General features: G+C 40.1%; 1 protein-coding gene across 1 annotated transcript; it reads left to right on the top strand.

The window, feature by feature from the left end:
- Positions 1-4,628: 4,628 nt before the first annotated feature.
- On the top strand, positions 4,629-5,516 carry LOC121462386 (60S ribosomal protein L6-like). Its single transcript, XM_041673941.1, has one exon. It carries the CDS (start codon positions 4,629-4,631, stop codon positions 5,508-5,510), a length of 882 nt encoding a protein of 293 aa, XP_041529875.1. The 3' UTR covers positions 5,511-5,516.
- Positions 5,517-19,866: the final 14,350 nt, after the last annotated feature.

The following is a 19,866-nucleotide window of genomic DNA, read 5'->3' as shown; positions in this document are numbered from 1 at the left end:
GGTCTCTGTTTGAATGTTTATGTACTTTGAAAAGAATCCAACATCTATTGAGCATGTATAATATACAGGTACTATGACATGCAAAGTTTTCCCTCAAGCCTTCTTATTTTTAATTAGTGCCTACAACATTACATATGTCTAGAAGGCAGTGATAATTCATTACATGTGCACAATGTATACTGATGATATCAGAGGGATCATTCCGTTTCTTCTCTTCTCTTTTCACAGAGACAATTCCAAAACTATCACGTGCTTTAATCATGTGCTCCCCACACCCTCTCTCCTCTCCCCCTCCACCCTCTCTCTAGTCTCCTACTGTCCCTCAGTTTCTCTTCTTATTTAGCTGCTGTATCACCATCGCCTAGGCAATCACTCCGGAGACTCCCAAATGATGTGTGAAGTGAGCATCTGTCCATGGCAAGCAGAGCACATCTGCACCCATTAATTTTTCATCATTTCCCCAAGTCAGGGATCAGACACTCACAATGTGTTAACGTCAGGGCATACTCTGTAGTGGACCTTGCAGCTACTTCTGGAGGAGAGCACGAAGACCCGTGGAGATTCTGCCACTCATCCTCCACGAGCAAATAAAAAGATTTTCCCCTTCCAGAGGGATGGAAACAAAGAATGAGCTCGCTGCTTATTATTCCCAGAATAAGCATCCTTTCTCCTATACGCTTGTTTAAAATAAGAGTGCTTAAAAGCTCCACCTGCTATTGCGTTCCCAAATGTGAGAAGCAATGACCTTTTCTGATTTTTCTTTCACCTTCTATCAAAACAGCTTACCCACCGTTATCCTTTTTCCACTGTGAGCTTCTCAGCCTTTCATGCTTTGCTGCATCTTTTTGCTTTTTATTCCAAGAAAGGAAAACAATGATCCAATGCTGCCAACGCCTCTTAGCCATGCGGCTGGCTCGGATTTTCTGTGCCTTTTTCTTTTCTTCTGTCAGCTTGGGTTGGGTATAGGAGAGGGAAAGACCCTAAACCTGACAGATGACCGTGACTTCTGGACGTGGCCTGCAGGGAGGAGCAAGGGCTTGCTCTGAGAGGAAGAGGATCCTCATACCAACACTGTGGACTTATTCTAGAAAAACAAACTCTACGCAGAGACATTGCCTTGCTTAATTACGAATCTCATGGTGTGTTAAATATCTAAAAATAACTATCCATTGTCCTTTGCTGCGAGTTGAAATCACAGCAGGAGGACCATGAAGAGAGGAGATGATTGTAAAACTTGGATAGTTTCCCAGGACTTTTTTTTTTTTTTTTTAAGATTTCTACTTTCCAAAAATACAAGGTAACTTCAAAGATTTCCCAAGCTGTTAGAAGGGTTGGGGAGAGCAAGTTGGTATATCCTCTGCCCCTAAGGACGCAAGACTATCTGGTTTTCTTCCAGGCTTGGCAGCCCACATAAGCATGTTGTTAACAGAAAGATGGAAGTTCCAAGTTCAGTAGTCAGCATAAACCTTGTAACCCAGAATAAGAAAATAAGTTTTGGGGGTGTCCTGGTTTTCTTGAAACATCCCCATTATTAGAAGTCATTACTGCTTTATGAAAACATTTCATCTAGCAACATTTCCTCCTTAAATTAAATTGCCTGGCTACTTTCCAGCCTGTTGTAAACCCCTGCCAAGGGAGGCAGCAGCAGCCATTATACAGTAGATATCTCCAGCTCCCGAGTCTGGTCCATTTAGCATCCCGGTATCACCTGAAGTTTTTAGAACGTGTGTTCTTTGTTTGTATTCTTTATCATTCAGTAATATTAATTATACTTATCACTGTGCTTTGCTGTGGCCTCCCTATACATGATTATACATGCTTTGGTCGTGTATACCCTTCACTCAGTCTTCTTTATTACAGAACATCCATCTGATTCTTAAAGCATCTGAAGGTGAAAACTTCAATGCAGCTATGGTGGGGGACAGAATTCATTTTAAAAGTAACGTCTTAGCTGTGGCTAGCACTCAAAAGTTTGCAGAATGTTTTCCGGTGTGGTGTACATTCCTCTCAACTATAGATTACACAATACAAGGGATGCTGAGCATCTGTTTTGGGAGACAGACTTGACTATGTTCACTTTTTGTTTTCAGCTGAGGAACTGGTATTTACCTAATACTCTACTGGGCATTGTGGCAACATTTTATATGCACTGTCTCATTGGAGCCTTAGAAATGAAGTAGCCTGTACTGTCACATACCTGAAGTCATTTTCCCCTCTGCCCTTTTCTTTGACGTGACATAATGTATAGCTTCTAACAAATCTCACCCGTGAAAACAAAAAACTAGATTTATGATAAAAAACAAAAAGGCCTTGAGAACCAGGGCTCACCACATAGTGAGTGGTTAGTGAGGTGGACAATAGGAAGAGCAGGCAGAACTTTATGAACCAGGGGAATCTGCTGAACTCTTGGCCCAGATTCTGATTCTCAGCCTCAATTGTGTGCCCAGCTGTAAAGCAAATCCTGTCCAGGTCTTTACGGCTGGCTTCCTATGCTGTGGAAATGGGCTCCAGTCCCTGCTCCATCTGTAGATGCAGTCGGATAACAATTTAGAACGCTCCAAAAAGGTTTGTTTTGCTGGCTTGCAGACAGTGGCATTGCACTTGGTAGTCCTGGGCATAAGTCATTTCTCTCGTCTTTGCTTCTACAGGCAATAATTTCTAGAACCAGACACTGTCGAGTTTAAGGATGTGTTGATTTTTCTCCACATACTGGTCTATCCAGAAAGGAACGGTTTGGGTTCCACAGTGAGCATAACTCCTCCCCGTGTGAAATAATGCAGGAGTAACAGTAGTTCCCGGTTTTAGAAAATATGCAACAACTCACTTCAGCGAGACCAGAAATATTAAGATCTATGGAAGAGCAATTTTACAAGATGTGCCTCGAGCCTTAAAGTTCATGTTTTTTTTTTCTCAGCAATATGCCCTCTAGGAAAACATTATTGGAAACAGGATTGTACAAATAGATTTATGAACTCAGTTAAGTCACATATCAACGTATAGCTTTATACCAAATTGTAGAGGTTTTGAATTATTGAGATGTCACTTATAGACTTTGAATAACACATATTTAAAGTACATAACTTATTTAGGTTTGATTTATGTTTCTACCTGTGGCGCCATCAGAAAAATCAAAAAGCAAAATAATTCCATCACCCCTAAGCTTTTTCATGCTTTTTGGAATCCATCCTCCACCTTTCTCTGTCAACAAGCAACTGCTATCACCTTAAAGTATTTACTGGGATGCACGATATCTCTGTGGGTCAAAGAGCTTGCTGAACAAGCTTGGTGACCTCAGTTTGATCCCGGAAGCTATGGCAGAAGGAGAGAATTAATTTCTGAAAGTTGCCCTCTCACTTCCACATGTACGCTGGGACACACACATGTATTACACACACACATACACTCTAATAATGATAATAATGAACATATAGAAGCATAAAAATAAACGAAGTACTTGGTATTATATAGGAATTTCTGTAACTAGAATTGTATACTACATATCACTTTGTGTGTATTTTGTAATTTTGAGATTCATTCATGAAGCCTATATCTACATTGGGTTTCTTTTTAATTTTTGAATGGTTCTGAATAGTAAGGAAATGCAATGTCTTGCTTGCAAGTTTTATTGCTAATAAATATTTGGTTTTCTTTTAGTTTGTATTATTAAAAAAACTGCAATAAATATTCATTGACTAAAATTTCTTTGCCGTGATATTTCCTCTCTCTTTAGAAAATACCTAAGCAGAATTTTAGATGTAACAAATAATAACTCATTAGATGAAATTTTAACTACCTCAATAAGCAATAGTAAGTGAACCAAAAATGTTCTCTCCAAATGAGACACTGTGTAATATTATTTAGCCTAAAAATGTTGATTCTAAGGATTTTGATGCATTTCAACATGTCTTCATGATAAAAGACCTAAAGCAATTACGAACTGATAGAATCTAACTCAAAATTTAAAAACCTGTACATGAGGGAGGGGAGCAGAGAAAAATGTAGAGCTCAATAAAAATCAATAAATAAAAAGCCTGTAAATGAAAAAGTTTGTAATCAACATTGCTCTAAGTGGGATGAAACAAAACACCCTCTAAAATCTGGAATGAAACAAACACACCCACTCTTTTTATTATTACTCAGTACACTGCCTGAGGCTGTAGCTAAAACCATAAAAAAAGAAATATATAAAAGACATACAAATGGAATAAGTCAAATGACCCCTTAGTCACATAACACATCACCTTATACTTAAATGCCCTTATGGACTCCACCAGAAAATGTCCAACAAAGCTGTAGATACAAAATCAACATAAAAAAGTCAGTGACTTTTCTATATACCAATAATGAACTTGCTGAGAGAGAAATTGGGAAATGTATATCTTTCACCACAGCTTAAAAATATAAAGTACCTAGGAATAAACTTTACCAAGAAGTTAAAAATCTACACAATAAAAATTTCAGGACATGGAAAAAAATTAGTGAAGGAGACACTAGACAAAGGAATGCTGTCTTTCATGCTCCTGGATTGGAAGGATTAATGTTGTAAATATATCTGTATCACCTGATGTAATCCATAGATTCAATGTCACACCATCAAATTTCAATGTCGCTCTTTCCCATCTTGCAAGATGGCGGGTGAAAAAGGCGAGAAACCTGATACAAAAGAGAAGAAACCTGCAGCCAAGAAGGCTGGCGGTGGTGCCCCTGCCGCTGGTGCAGCCAAAAAGGGTGACCCTAAGGCTAGAAAGCTCAAGAAGGGGAAGCCCCATTGCAGACGAAATCCAGTCCTTGTTAGAGGAATTGGCAGGCACTCCCGATCTGCTATGTATTCCAGAAAGGCCATGTACAAAAGGAAATACACAGCTGCAAAAACCAAGGTTGAAAAGAAGAAGAAAAAGGAAAAGGTCCTTGCCACTGTCACAAAACCAGTTGGTGGTGACAAGAATGGTGGTACCCGGGTGGTTAAGCTTCAAAAAATGCCCAGGTATTATCCTACTGAAGATGTGCCTCGGAAGCTGCTGAGCCATGGCAAAAAGCCCTTCAGTCATCATGTGAGACGCCTGCGTGCCAGCATCACTCCTGGGACTGTCGTCATCATCCTTACCGGGCGCCACAGGGGCAAGAGAGTGGTTTTCCTGAAGCAACTGGGCAGTGGTTTACTGCTTGTGACAGGACCTCTTGCCCTCAACAGAGTTCCTTTGAGAAGAACACATCAGAAGTTTGTCATCGCCACCTCTACAAAAGTTGATATCAGCACAGTTAAAATCCCCAAACACCTGACTGATGCTTACTTCAAGAAAAAGCAGCTGCGTAAGCCCAGGCATCAGGAGGGCGAGATCTTTGACACAGAGAAGGAGAAATATGAGATTACAGAGCAGCGCAAGGCTGATCAGAAAGTGGTGGACTCACAGATTCTGCCAAAGATCAAAGCTGTTCCTCAGCTGCAGGGCTACCTGCGCTCTCAGTTCTCTCTGACCAACGGGATGTATCCTCACAAACTGGTTTTCTAAATTGCTGACAACCTAATTAAACAACTTTATGTGTCAAAAAAAAATTTCAATGTCATTCTTTTCAAAACTTAAAATTAAAATCCCAAAATTTACAAGGAAACACTAAGAATGAGTAATTGCCAAAGCAATTCTAAGCAGGGCAGCAACTCAAGTGATAACTTCAGAAGCATAATGACAAAGAAATCACAGTACAGACACACAAACAAACACACAGACTGATGTAACAGTGGGCCCCTGATATAATTCTACATGGATATGAATACTTAATAGTGGAAAAGCAGTTCGAGGCATACACTGAACTTTAAGACAGCCTTTTCAACTAATGATATTGTCAAACTGGATTTTCACCTTCAGGGGGACGAGATTTGATCCATATATCCCACAATGTGCACAGATCAATTTAAAATGGATTAATGACCATATTTAAAACTGAGACTGTTACAATAAAACATGAGAGCAACACTCCAAGTTATAACATGGGAAATAAGGCTCTCTGAGATATATTCCAATAGTACAAGACATAACATCAATGTGAGACTGTATGGTATTAAGAACCTTCTGTCAGACCAAGAAGGTTATCACAAGAATAAACAGACAGCCCACTGCATAGGAGAAAACCATTGGCAGCTGCTCTTCAGATGGGGGTTACTATCTCGAATGCATAAAGTACTGCAAAAATTAAACAGCAAACCCTACAAAACTGCTGATCAGCATATAAGCCAATGAACTGAACAATCAGGTTCCCAAATAAAAAACACAACAGCCAATAAATACTTTCAAAGTGTTCAATATCATTAAGCATCCGGGGAATGCAAATAAAAGCTACTTCGAGATTCTCTTTCATCCCAGTCAGAAGAGCTGGCATCAAGAAAAGAACAGTGGTGACTAATGGTGCTGGGGATACAGGAAAAGAGAGATCCTTATGCATTCATTGCTCATAGGAATGCAAACTGGTACAGTCGCTATGGAAACCTACATGAAGGCTTGCTCTGGTTCGTGATATATCAACTTGATCTAAGCTAGAAGAGGGAGCCTTTCAATTGAGAAGATGGAACCTCAATTAAGAAAATGCACCAACCAGATTGTCCTGGGTACAAACCTGTGATACATTTTCTTGATTGGTGATTGATGTGGGAGGACATGCTACATAGGGCAAAAACCTCAGGATAGCCAAAACAATCCTGTACAGTAAAGGAACTTCTGGAGGCATCACAATCCCTGACTTCAAACTCTACTACAGAGCTACTGTACTGAAAACAGCCTGGTATTGGCATAAAAACAGACAAAAGGACCAATGGAACTGAACTGAAGACCCAGATATTAATCCACACACCTACAAACATTTGATTTTTGACAGAGAAGCAAAATTATAAAATGGAAAAATGAAAGAATATTCAACAAATGGTGCTGATATAACAGGATATAAATATGTAGAAGAATGAAAATAGACCCATATCTATCATCATGGCCAAAACTTAAGTCCAAACGGATCAGAGACCTCAACATAAAGTCAACCACATTGAAACTCATAGAAGAGAAAGTGGGAAGTATACATGAATGCATTGGCACAGGAGACAACTTCCTAAATATAACCCCAGCAGCACAGACACTGAGAGAAACAATAAATAACAGCTCCTGAAACTAAGAAGCTTCTGTTAAGCAAAGAACATGGTCAGCAAGACAAAACAGCAGCCTACAGAATGGGAAATCCAGTAAAAAGGGGAAAAAAGAAATTATGAAATTTACAGAAAAAAGGATGGATCAGAAAAGTATTACATTAAACAAGATAACCCAAACTCAGAAAATCAAATACCACATGTTCTTTCTCATATGCAGATTATATACTAGCTTTTTATGATGGGCTGTCATGGGTCATGAAACTAGAAGAGGGACAAGGGAGCTTATAAGGTTGTGGGGGGAGAAATGGGACGTGCATGACATGAAAGCAGAGGTAACTAATGAAGCTGGAAGGTCATAGGAGGGGAGCCTTGGATATGAGAGAAGCGAAATCAAAAATATGTTTTAAGATGCTTCATTGAACCTAAACCTTTGTACGATGGTTTAAAAAGTAAATAGAAAAATAAATAAATACAATTTTTGGTTCCCATGAGGCTTCAACTATACACAGTAAACTACAGGCAACTAAGGAATAGTGAGAGTGGAGAAATAGTTTTCCCCAGGGAAGAACACACCAATTGTTTATCAAATACCAAACAGTCAGCCATGAAAACAAACATACAAGTGACATCATACAGATAGAGAAGGGTGAATTTATATATTTAGGAATATATGCATGCGACAATTAGAAGAAATAGATGCTATAAATTTGAAAGAAAGCTGTTTCTTGGAAGAAAAGGAAGGAGGGATGATATATTCTCAAAAAATGTCCAAAAAATCAAAGAAGTGGAAAACAAAGTCTCCAGAAGATGCCACTCCATCATGTGTTTGATGTAGATTATTTCTTGCTGCACTAGCTCACTTCTCACGTTCTGTGCATACAGGTGCTTAAGGAGAAATACCTTGCAGATTCATGACATGAAGGCATTGTTCCGATATGCATTTGGGCTACTAGGAGCAATCACAGGGTTATGAGCAGGAGAATGTCTGAGTTCTTGTTTGTCTATAACTTCAAAAGATAAGGAATGTTTGTCTTAATGCAGCTCCTCTCTTCCACTATCTTCTACTCTGGCCCATCTGTGGTAAAGAATTTCTGCAGTGAGTAAAAAAACAGGCTCCCTCTGAGACATAAGATTTTCAAGGCGGTGCCTTGAAAGGTCTAGAAACGTGTTTGAACCCTGCAATAGCTCTTTTCTCAGGTTCCTGCTCTGCCCTTCTTTTAACCAAAGGTTCATCATTAGCCTTCCCAGTAGAACATGGATGACTAGTCACAGCTGTGGAATTCACACAGCAGCCAATAATCAAACCGGCCACCTGCCTTCTTCCCAAACATCTAATACCTTTTCCCCCTACTTCCATTTTCCTAGCATTCATATAGTCTGGTTTACTTACTTTGTTCAAACCAATATCATGATATCATATATTTTCAAAACCAAGATTCTTAGTTACTATTTTATTGCCATGACAAAATACCACTCTCAGGCAATTTATATAAGAAGCCTTTGAATGGAGGTTTGCCTATAGTTTCATGATCATCACAGTGGGGAGCATGGCCGCAGGCAGGCATGGCATTAAAGAGCTAAGAGCTCTCATTGATCTGTAACTTGCAGGCAGAGAGTAAATCTGGGCCTAGCATGGGCTATTGAAACCTCATGGCCCATGCCTAGTAACACATCTTCACCAACGAGCCACACCTCCTAATCCTTTATAAACAGTCCACCAACTGGAAACCAACCATTCCAACATATGACAGTATAAAGACCATTTACCATCAAATCTCTATATTCCAGTTTCTGGCCCCATAGGCTTGCAGCCATATCATAATGCAAAATTCATTTAGTACAACTTCAAAAGTCCCCAGAGCCTTTCACACTCTCAACACTGCTTAAAAGTACAACATCTCTTAAGCCACTCAAGGCAATCTCTTAGCTGTAATTCTATATAAAATCAAAAAGCAAATTACATACTTCCAACATGGGAAGAAGTCGTAGTCAGAATGAAGAAATAATAGATCAAAGCAAGACCAAATCCAGTAAGACAAACTCCAAATTTTGTGCATCTTTGCCAGATGTCAAAGAACTTATTGGATGGCTCTTCATATCTACTCCTTCCAGCTCTGCTGACTACAACACATTTCTGGCTTTTGGGCTGGATCCATACCTTGTCTGAATCTCTCCTTGGCATGTATCCCATGGCTCTAACACTTCCAACATCTTGGGGTTTCCACCACAATCCAGGCTTCACCTGTACAACTTCATGCAATGGCCTCTCTAGGCCTCCATTCAAGGACTCCCATGTCTCATGCTTGGCCCCTTACTGAGGAAGATTCCACAAGCCCTTTACTCCTATATCGTTCTTGATAAAGCCAGAACCACAAGATCAAAACCGGCCAGTTCTGTTTCATGCTAGGGTCAGCATCTGGCCATTTATAAAATGTCACTAATGAACTGTTTTCATTAACTTCTTCAGATCTGAGGGTCTTATGAGTTCCCTATTGTCAACTCTTATTAGTCCCTTTATTGCTTACCTGGTATGGATAGTAGACACCCTGCTTTCTCTAGAAATTTGCTCCGCGATGCTCCAAAACAGAGTCAAAGGGTGTTCATCTAGTTCTACAAAATAGTAACACTAAGAAGGCCTTGTGAGCCCCTATGCATCTTCAACAGAGAAATCCTTAGCATAAGCAAATGAAGTCCTTCATAATGGTCACAGGACAGATCTGTCCTTTAACCCAAAGGAAGACAGTATATCTTCTCGAGACACAAACCATTCAAGGATGTTTTCCACAAAAGTCTAAAACAAAATGAGGTTGAGGTATTCCCATAACACATTGGGAATAAATGCAAGAAACCATCAAGAATTGTTTCCAACAATAGCTTGTTTCTAGCTCCCTGCTTCTGGAAAAATATCCCATGAGTTTGCCATACCGATATCTACTTCAATCAACCAGACCAACTAAAGTGAGAACCAGCTGATACCAGAATCTGCAGAGCAAATAGGGTGAGGTCAGCCTACAGGAATAGTTTCAGCAAGCTGGAAAACCATCTAGGTCTACTTTAGTGGTCCAACATCTTTCTTTTTAATTTCTTTTCCACTTTACCTGAGGTACCAACCCCGGATCAGCAGGATGTATTAGCATATGGATAGACCCTGCTTTCCTATTGAGGAAGAAGTCAGAAGTCTTCCATAGTGCTTACCAATGAATCAAGGCTATAAAGAATTCCATTTAGTGCAAAGTTAGTGTTGCTGATGACTTCAGCTCATGCTGAGGCAAATTTTACGTTGTTATTTTCTGTTTGGACATTATATACAAAACTGTTTATTGTACAAATAGCTATCTATTGAATAAACAAGAAACATGAGACAATTATCTCCTCAGGAGGCTCCCCCCTGTGGAGGTTTAAATAAGAATGGCCTTCACAGGCTCACACATTGGAACCCTTAGTCACTAGGGAGTGGAACTCTTTGAAGGGATTATAAAGAATAAGATGTGTGGTCTTGTTGGGGGAAGTGAAGTGAGTCACTGGGGGTGGACTTTAAAGTTTCAGAAGCTCAGGCCAGATCTCTCTCTCTCTCTCTCTCTCTCTCTCTCTCTCTCTCTCTGTGTGTGTGTGTGTGTGTGTGTGTGTGTTTGTGTGTGTGTGTCTATATCTGTGTTTCTTTACTGTCTCTCTCTATTTCTGTCTGTCTGTGTCTCTGTCTCCATCTCTGTCTTTCTGTCTCTCTCTGTCTCTCATCTGCAGATCAAGATATAGCTCCTGGTCATGGTGTCTCTTCATAGGTATAAAATAGTGACTAAGGCAACTCCTAAATATTCAAAAAGTGCCTATTTAGGCACTTCAGTTATCACACAATAAGTTTTTGGTATCTCCCTAAGATTCTAAGGGTCTTAAAATCACCATGAAGTTGCAAGCCACGAAATTTTGGGAATCAGACAAATGAATGAAAATTTGGCTTTCTGACAAGAAGTAATCCTGGGAGATCAGGCACTCTGAAAAAAAGAGCTACAGGAAAAAGCTTACAGTCGTTAAGGCCCACAAAGTAAAACTAACATCAGTATGGCAGGGAGACTGACAATGCCTCCAGCATGGCATCTCAGCTTTGTGGCAGATTTCTACTCTCCAGGTCAGTGGGAACAATTATTTTTGACTGGATGCCCAGAGAAGTCAGTCTGGCCTTTCATGTGTATCCACACCACATTCTGGGTGACATTCTTTTGCCCCATAAAATCACTGAAAACGGATGGAGCAGGCAGGAAGAGGAGTAAAAGCCATCCTCTCATGCTTCTGATAGGTTTGTCAGCAAGTTGGTGAAACAAAACTTTGAGGTAACTAATCAAACCCTGGTACTAAGTATCTGAGAAGGGTATTGCCTATCAGAAGTCAAGGTCAGTAGGGCATATCCAGTACTTAATTAAAGACACATCATTTGGGAGATCCAAGACTGGAGTTTTCCTTCATTATAAATGGCCAAGGAGTATGTGCGGGAAAAGAGATGGCAAATATCCACCGTCCCTATTCTCTGGCATCTCTATGGCACCAGACACACATGGCAATGTGATATCTGTTTTCATCCCAATGCCATAAGATGTCATCCGTCTCCCACATGTACTCAGAACCTTTGTGCAAGAAGATCAAATGTTAAAGAGAGAAGAATTTTTTCATCAATTTAGCAGAGGCTAAATTGTGCCTTCCAACTTCGAGCCATATGGGGTTCCCTAGAGGACTCTGCAAGCAGTGTATTGACGTCTTTGACCCTATCAATCAATCAGGATATTCCAGGATGGAGACAGAATTAAATTTAAATCTCCTAAATTCCCCTTTGGCTACAGTGTCATCCAGAGATGTGACATATAGGTAAGACTGAGGTTGCCATTAAGGAAAAGAAATATCATCATAGCTAAAGTTAGAGAAGATTTCAAAGTTTCCTAGAGTGCCATATAACTTGGTTTTTATATTATAATCATAATGGTATGCCTTCAGTATCTGAGAGATGGACTCTCTCTGGGAAGAGTTATGGAGTAACCAAACTCAACTGCTTATGAGGGCATGAAACTAGAGAGAGAAGCAGATCGAAATCTTCCTGAGCCAATCTTGAGGAGGCCATTTCAGCCTCATTAAAGCAGACAGGCATAGATTGTAGAAATGTAAAGCGTCCATCAATGCCTGAACTCACAGCCTGTTGAGTGTTTGCTGCAATGAAATCTATAGAATTGTGCCACATTTCCAGCCTGAAAAATTGAAAACTTGACATGATTAGCTTCCCAGGCTAGAATGGTATAGCCACAGATCAAACTGGTGTCAGCAAACGAATCTTTCGTGCCTAGTCTGAGGTAGTTGACGTTTGTTGGGTCTTAGTGTCTATCCCTGTACTGAAAGTTCATGAGCAACATTATCTTAACAGGAAGCACTGACCATAGGCACCCACATACATAGCATGCAGAGTTCAGCAAGCACCGAACAGGGCTTTCCATCCTCTCCAAAGGATGCACAGATTTCCTCAAAGAGTGTGCTCAGTTGGCAGGTCTATAGTTATTCAAATAGCAGAGCAAATGGCCAGACTGCTTGGAAACAGCTGAGGAGCTGTGACTACGCAATGTTTTTAATGATGGCAGGCAGGGGCCACAAGTGTGAGAATGGCTTTGTATATGGCCCACCTGATGTGGAGGGGGACGGCACCATCAGGCCCAAGCTGTGCTCGTTGTCACATCACCAAGCCCAGCTATGCAGTGAGCTCGTGTGTCTCTACAGTAGGTAGTGGATTTCAGAGTGAAGTTCCTCCACGTGGAATGGCAGGCGTTGTGTTGCTGGGAAACTGAGCTCTGGCTGAAGTCGGGCTTGTGACACGCTCATCTTGCCATTTCCAGTGGAAGGGAGTCTTTGCTGTCCCTCTCACCTTGTCTATGAGTGTAAACTGAGCTCTGAGATAAAATATGTCCCTCCGCCAGTGACAAAATGTTCTTAATTGAATTTTCATTTCCACGAGAACTCTCTAGCTAGCTTACAGCTGTTTCCCTTAAAAGAAGCAATGTGTCCAGATTTTAAGGGACGTGCCCAAGTAGAAGCTAGTTCGTTTTGCAAGAAGCTTCCATTTCTCAAATCCTAAGCCATCGAGACTGTGTACTATTTAAAATAAAGGAGATGCTAATATAAGAATATCTGTTTATGTGCAGGGTTTTTTTTTTGTTGTTATTTTGCTTGTGAGTCTAACATTTATAGGACACAGATGTAAAACATTAAGTCTTATTGGGCATGTGCAGGATTCTAGGGCTGACCACTTGATATTGGATAACTAACCAATCAAGGGGCGTATCTCTAGGAAAGTTCAATTCTCTCTTGCTTGGCAGCTGATAAGCTTGTTTTTCTAGGGATCAGGTCTTGTGATGGCTCTTCTTGCGTTTCACTTGACTACATGCAGAATGTGTAAAGATTCTACCTTCTTCATATCAGACTGTGATTGAAGTGGCAGGATTAGAAAGTGTGGCTCTGTTGGAGTGGATGTATATTGTAGAATATTATTTTAACTAGGCAAAGATGTGTTACATTTGTTTGTGCTGCAGAAAGTTACTTTACGTGACTTAAAGTGTGTTACTTTTGTTTATGCTGTATTTGTTTAACTATGAAAAGGTGTGTTGAATTTGTTTCACCTTCCCTGCCTAAGGCACCTGATTGGTCTAACAAAGACAGGACTATCAGGCAGAGAGAATAGATAGGAGAAATATAGGATCGAGAGAAAGAAGACGATAGAGAGAAAAGAAAGAAATGGGAAAAGGACAAGGAATGACACCCGTGGCCAGAAGCCAGGCCGATGCCAGACCTATAAAAACAGAGAATCAGGAAAGTAAGATATACAGAGGCAAGAAAGGTAAAAAGCTCTGAGGCAAAAGGTAGATAAAGAGAAACAGGCTAATCTATATTAAAAGAGCTAGCCAGAAACATGCCTAAGCTAGGTTGCGCATTCACAACTAATAATAAGTCTCTGTATCATGATTTGGGATCTTGTCGTCAGCCTAAAAGAAAAGCCTGGAACATGTTTGGCCTTGTTGGAGGAAATGTGTCGCTGGAGGTTGACTTTAAGGTGGCAGAAGCTCTAGCCAGGCACAGTGACACCCTCTCTGCCTGCTGCCTGCAGATCTGAATGTAGAGCTCTCAGCTACTTTCTAGTCTCATGTCAGCCTGCATGCCACCATGCTTCCCACCATGTCCATAACAAACTAATCTTCTGAATCTATAAGCCACCCCAGTTAAACATTTTCCTTTATGAGAGTTGCTGAGGTCATGGTGTCTTCTCACAGCAAGAGAAACCCTGAGACACTGATAAATTAGGAGTATTGAAGGTTTAAATTTTATTGCGAAAGTTGAAATCATGAGAAAAATATATGCTTCTTTTCACATTTAAAAAAAAATGATGGCTGCTTCAGATGATCATTTCCCAGGCCCAAAGATTATGACCTCATAATAAAGTGGTATTCCATTAATTCACTCCTACTGTTACATAAACCTAGAATGACACATTTGTATTTTACATTACGCTAGTAGAGAAAGATGGTAGTATTTAAATAATTTGGTTTTCCCTCTAACGCAATTAGTTAAAACATTTTAATGATGATGAAACAGAAAGTGGTTTGTATTTGAAATCCTTTCATTAGAACTTCCCTACTTAGGTATCAAATCTGCCTGCTATTCCTAATTGAAATCTTTTGGTGCCTCAAATCTAATTCTAGCTTTGTGCCTTGTTTTTTTGATATATCTGACATATCCCATGAATATTTTAATTTCTTTCTGGACCCCACCCTTTGGGAAGTAAAGAATAAGAGTAGTAGCATTCCAGGATAGTTTCTTCCATCCTGCTGGAAGAAATAAAAGGAAATTTGTGTGAAGGTGCTAAATGGTCTTGACTGCATTGAGACACTGAAGAGGCTCACTTATTGAGTAACAATGCAACCAACACAATAGTAACTTGTCGCCTTCCAAGATGAGTCACGTGTCCTCTGGCCACCTCTCAGGTTGTCTGTCTTGGAGGACCTTAGACTGCTGTGCTATGATTCTAATGGTTTCATGGGTTTCTAAGGAATATTCCTCCACTAAATCTGCTTCTCATTATCCTGGTATCTGTTGTTTTCTCATATTTCATTTGCCACACACACACACACACACACACACACACACACAAGCAATGAGGATGCCAGGGAGGACCTGAACAGGGAGGTGTGCTGGGGCGTCACTCACTGTAATGGAACAAGAAGACTCATGGCTTCACATCCTTTCTCTGCAGCATGGCCACTTCCTGAACCTGTCCCAGCCTTTGTTTCTTCTTATTTGCCAAGTACTGGTGATAATACATGTACTGTTCTAATGGTTCATTCATTATTTTGAAAGGTCCCAGAAGCATGAAATACATATTAACACTCTCCATTTCTCCTCTCCCCTAGCTCATGTCACTCATAAATATACTTAAGACTTAGATTTTTTACATTTATTGAAGATAAACATTTTTATTCATACAACATATCCTGATTACAGTTATCCATCCCTCTACCCATCACACTCCTTCACCACTTTCCCTCCCATCCAGATTCACCTCCTTTCCCTCTCATTTGAAAACAAACTGAATTCTGAGGGATAATATTAAAATATAACAGAATGAAATTTTTAAAATATAATAAGATAAAAACAAAAACTAACATATTGGAATACGACAAATAAACAAACCAAAGTAAAAGAGCCCAAGAAAGGGAAAAACACAGATAATAGATGCAGTGACCCACTTGTTCACACACTCAGGAATCCCATAAAAACACAAAACTGTAAGTTATAATATATATCCAAAGGCCAGTAGACCAAAAAGAGAGAATATATATCAAAACAATAGGATTTAAAAGTAAAAAGTCCCAACATGACATTGTAAGACAAGAAATCCTAAACACTGCTGTTGAGTTCTTTTTATGTTGGCATGAAGCCTACCCTTAACAGAGTTTGTTTCCCCAGGGAGACTTACAGTTTTCAACATTTTCACAGAATTCCAGATCTCAAGGAAGTGAACAGTACCTTAAGGCCAAGCTCTTGTAATCTTAGAACTTTTGAAAGAAATATTTCATTTCCCTTCTCAGGTCTTTCCACACCTACTTGGAAAAACGGACTTAAAGATGCATCAACTCCACTCATCACCAAACCTACCAATCAAGTTAAGCTTCTTACTACCTCCAAAGCTAAGACTGTGACGTCTAGGGAATACTGGCTAGAGTACTGTGTGGCTTTACAACTCACATCTCTTACACTGTGGTCACCTTTGGACTGGATGTAAAAATACACATATTACTAATGTGACAGCTCTTAAAGCCATAGATACTTTAAAAATGTCTGTTGAGCAAAGATTGAACTCGTCAAGATACATTTTAGTCCCTAGACTGTTGACCAATTACTTGTGGAAATATTTTCCATTGTTCTGTGTCAAAACTAGTTCTTTTCTCTGAGTATCTCTCTAGTCAGCTGCATATATACACACATGTCTACATCTAATCAGGGTCAACAATATCATGAGGACTTGCCCAGCTATCAGAGTAAAACACCATTAGAGTTGTTACCTTGCCCACCTTCTGGATCTTAAAGGTAGACCCTTTCTGTGATGATATCTGAGCCTTCCGAAGAGGAGCTGGGGTATAGATGTCCCATTCAGAGTCGAGCATTTCTCAATATCTTATTTTTTTGAACCTAAACCAGTTGTGGGCCTCCATCTTCATTGCCTGGTGAGGGTTGAAAGATGCATTAATCTATGGGTTTAATTTTAATTATTAGCAATCTGTTTAATAATGTTTTTATCTAGTAAAAATAATAGTCCATTCTCCCTTAGGGTCTAGGACTTATCTAGCAAACAGTTCTTGGCCTTAAAAGTGTTACTAGATCTGAGTTCTATCCTGGAGAACGGGCATAAGTCCAATCAGAAAGTAACTAGTTACGTCCATAATATCTGTTCCACTACTGCACCAATCCTGCTTGGTCAGTCATTGTTGCAGCTCACATAGTTCACAGCTGTGTACAACTGATGACTGCCTTGTTTCTCAGCTGGTAGGCATTGCACCAATAAGCACTATGAACTCTAGCCTGTAAGACAACGCTTCCATGTCAGTCTCTGAGTCCATGACTAAGGTACATTTTGTCTTCAGCAATAAGGACTCACCATTAAGTTCTAAACAGAAACCAACTAGCAATGGTTTGTAATGTTTGATGGCCTATGGGACACAGTGGACCAATAACTCACACACGTAACCTGTGTGACTTCTTATTTTATAGTGTATGATGTTTAGGAAAGAAATCATTCCTCAATTATAGAACAACTCCATTAGAAAGAAATGAGAGGGGGTAGGAGAATGGAGGGAGGAAGATGGGACAAGGAGGATAGAATTCTTCCTGGTTTTCAGACATCACGGCTGTCAAGCCCTGTGTATCACTGAGCTCAAACATTTCCTTAAAGCACTGGGCTTGTATTGATGAAACTAATGCCGTGTAATCAATCCTTTGAATGCAGATGGATTTCCAGTGCCGAGTTCAGCAGAACTGTTGGGAAGAAAGTTAGGGTGTTGTAAGTTTCACCTATCAGCATTTCTTTGATTTGTAGCAGAAATATGACACCTTTTCTTTCAGCTCCTGAGTTAAAGGGGAGATTCAAATGATAAATTCAGAAATATCACCTAGATCTTAGCTAAATGCTAATGATTTGTCTACAAGGTAATTCCAAAGAGGCAATATTAATAGGCATTCTGTTTCTTAATCTGATCAAGAAATGGCTCTTGGAGCCTCTCCAGAGACTCTATAACATTTCATACCTGCTCCATCCTCATCCATCCACATTTATAGATCTATCTGTAATTCTTACGACACTGAACAAAACCCTGCTGGTGAGGAGAGAAAGAATAAGAGAGGTCTTGTTAGGGAAGTATTATGTAGAAAGTAAAATATGCCATCAGACACATCCAATTCTCACTCCAGTCCTAGTATTTCCCCCCAAGTGAGCAGGCTCTCCTTCTGCCACTCCACAGAGCCCATTGCAATGGAAGCATTCAGCTTCCCTTCCTCGACATTCCCAAAACATGTTGCTACAATGCTAAAGTGGTTGCGAAAATCTAATTTCTGCAGGTATATATTAGTTGCTAATGGTTTCTGGAGTTTAATGTGCCCCCTCCCCCCCAGGCAGCACACTTCCATACATCCCTTTGTGCAGGAGTTTCTAGGGCTTTAAGTCAGGAGAGATACCTAAGGCTCTATGATGCTGTCTCGGAACTCATTCACGATCTCAGCCACTTTCAGGAAGCGCAATGTCTTCCTACCTTCCCTTTCCTGAAACGTGAAAAGTCAGTGATGGCTCCTCTAAATTATTCTGCCACAGTTCTACACTGAGAAGCCAAGGGACACTGCTCGGGTGGCAGCCCGTGAACAAACATGTCAGAGCCTGCTAGCACACCTGGCAGAAGTCCAGATGTGGTTTTCACTTTAACTACACTGACAGGTGAGGAGGTCCCTATGAATGGTGCAGACATCCCAGCCCAAATGTGAAGAGGCATCATTAGAAAACACAGATTCAAAAACATGAGGACTGAGAAGAGTGTGCACCCCCACGTTCCCTGACTAAAATATTGTAATAGCAAGGGTTAGAAACTTCTCCAGGGACTATAGCCCAATTGCATGCTTTCCAGTGCCAGCTGTTTTTCTTCTTCATTCTCTCAGTTCTAAAATAAATAAATAAATAAGAACCATTTTAAAGATATTGAAAAAACCCTCTTTCTCTTTTTGTTAAAGTGCAGAGATTTAGGGCTGGCATTTGCAGGCCTGGTGATTTTTTTTTAAGAAATAACCTGCAGATACTTGGTGATTTTTTTTTAAGAAATAATCTGCAAAGACTTGGGAGGCTCGCTTTTTTTCCCTCTAAATCCCCCACTTCAGAAGTCTGTTGTACAGGACTGTTTAGTGGCCTGGTGTGCACGGGAGACAATGTTTTGTCAATATATGTCCCTTTCTAAGTAACTGTGGAGCCATCTGGCTGGGGGTAAACAGGTCCTGCATTAGCTGACTGCACTAAGGAAACCTTAGAATTAGAAATTAATTTTATACCTGAATAATGCCGAGCAAATGATAACCGATGGGATAAAAATGAGGAGTATTGGAAAAGCTTGGGAAACAGTCCATGTTTACAGATGTAGAGGGTCCCAGACACTCGCTCAGATCAGAGATCCAATTGCTGTCACATTATGTTGTAGTTTATGGATCCTGGTTGGAGGTAGGAATGGCAGCCCACTGATCATAAATTCCACAGTCTTCCCTTAATGACCTTAATGGTTCGCTATTATTTTACTGCGCTATCGTTCAAAAGGAGCCCATCTGGTATTCATGAGTATAGGCAGAGGAGGGTAGGATTCAATGGTTATAAATGCTCTGGAAAGATGGCCACAGTGCAGGTGAAACCAGGAGTTTTTCTGTGTAAAATTTCTCCTTCGGTGAGTTACAGGATTCCCTTGACAGATGAACCAACTCAAAGGGCCAGAATTAGGGGCTTAGTCATGGAATTATTCTTTTTGGTGTTAATAGCTATTTTAAAATAGTTTTTAACTCAAGGACTTTGAAAGATGTGGCAATGACAAGCACTCGATGCAAATCACATGTGTTCCACAATCTCTGCATTTATTCTAAGAAAATCTGTGTCATCCAGCACACACACTGATGAAGGCTCTGGATATGAGAAGTTATTA

The sequence above is a fragment of the Microtus oregoni genome, unplaced genomic scaffold (genome assembly GCF_018167655.1).
Source record: "Microtus oregoni isolate MIOR12 unplaced genomic scaffold, Mior012 000024F_ref0000369, whole genome shotgun sequence".
Taxonomy (NCBI): domain Eukaryota; kingdom Metazoa; phylum Chordata; class Mammalia; order Rodentia; family Cricetidae; genus Microtus; species Microtus oregoni.
Note: the sequence above shows the minus strand (reverse complement) of the source record. Positions and strands in the feature narration are given on the sequence as shown.

Excerpts from the sequence above, each read along its gene's own strand:
- LOC121462386 (XM_041673941.1), top strand. The coding sequence starts at position 4,629 with ATGGCGGGTGAAAAAGGCGAGAAACCTGATACAAAAGAGAAGAAACCT.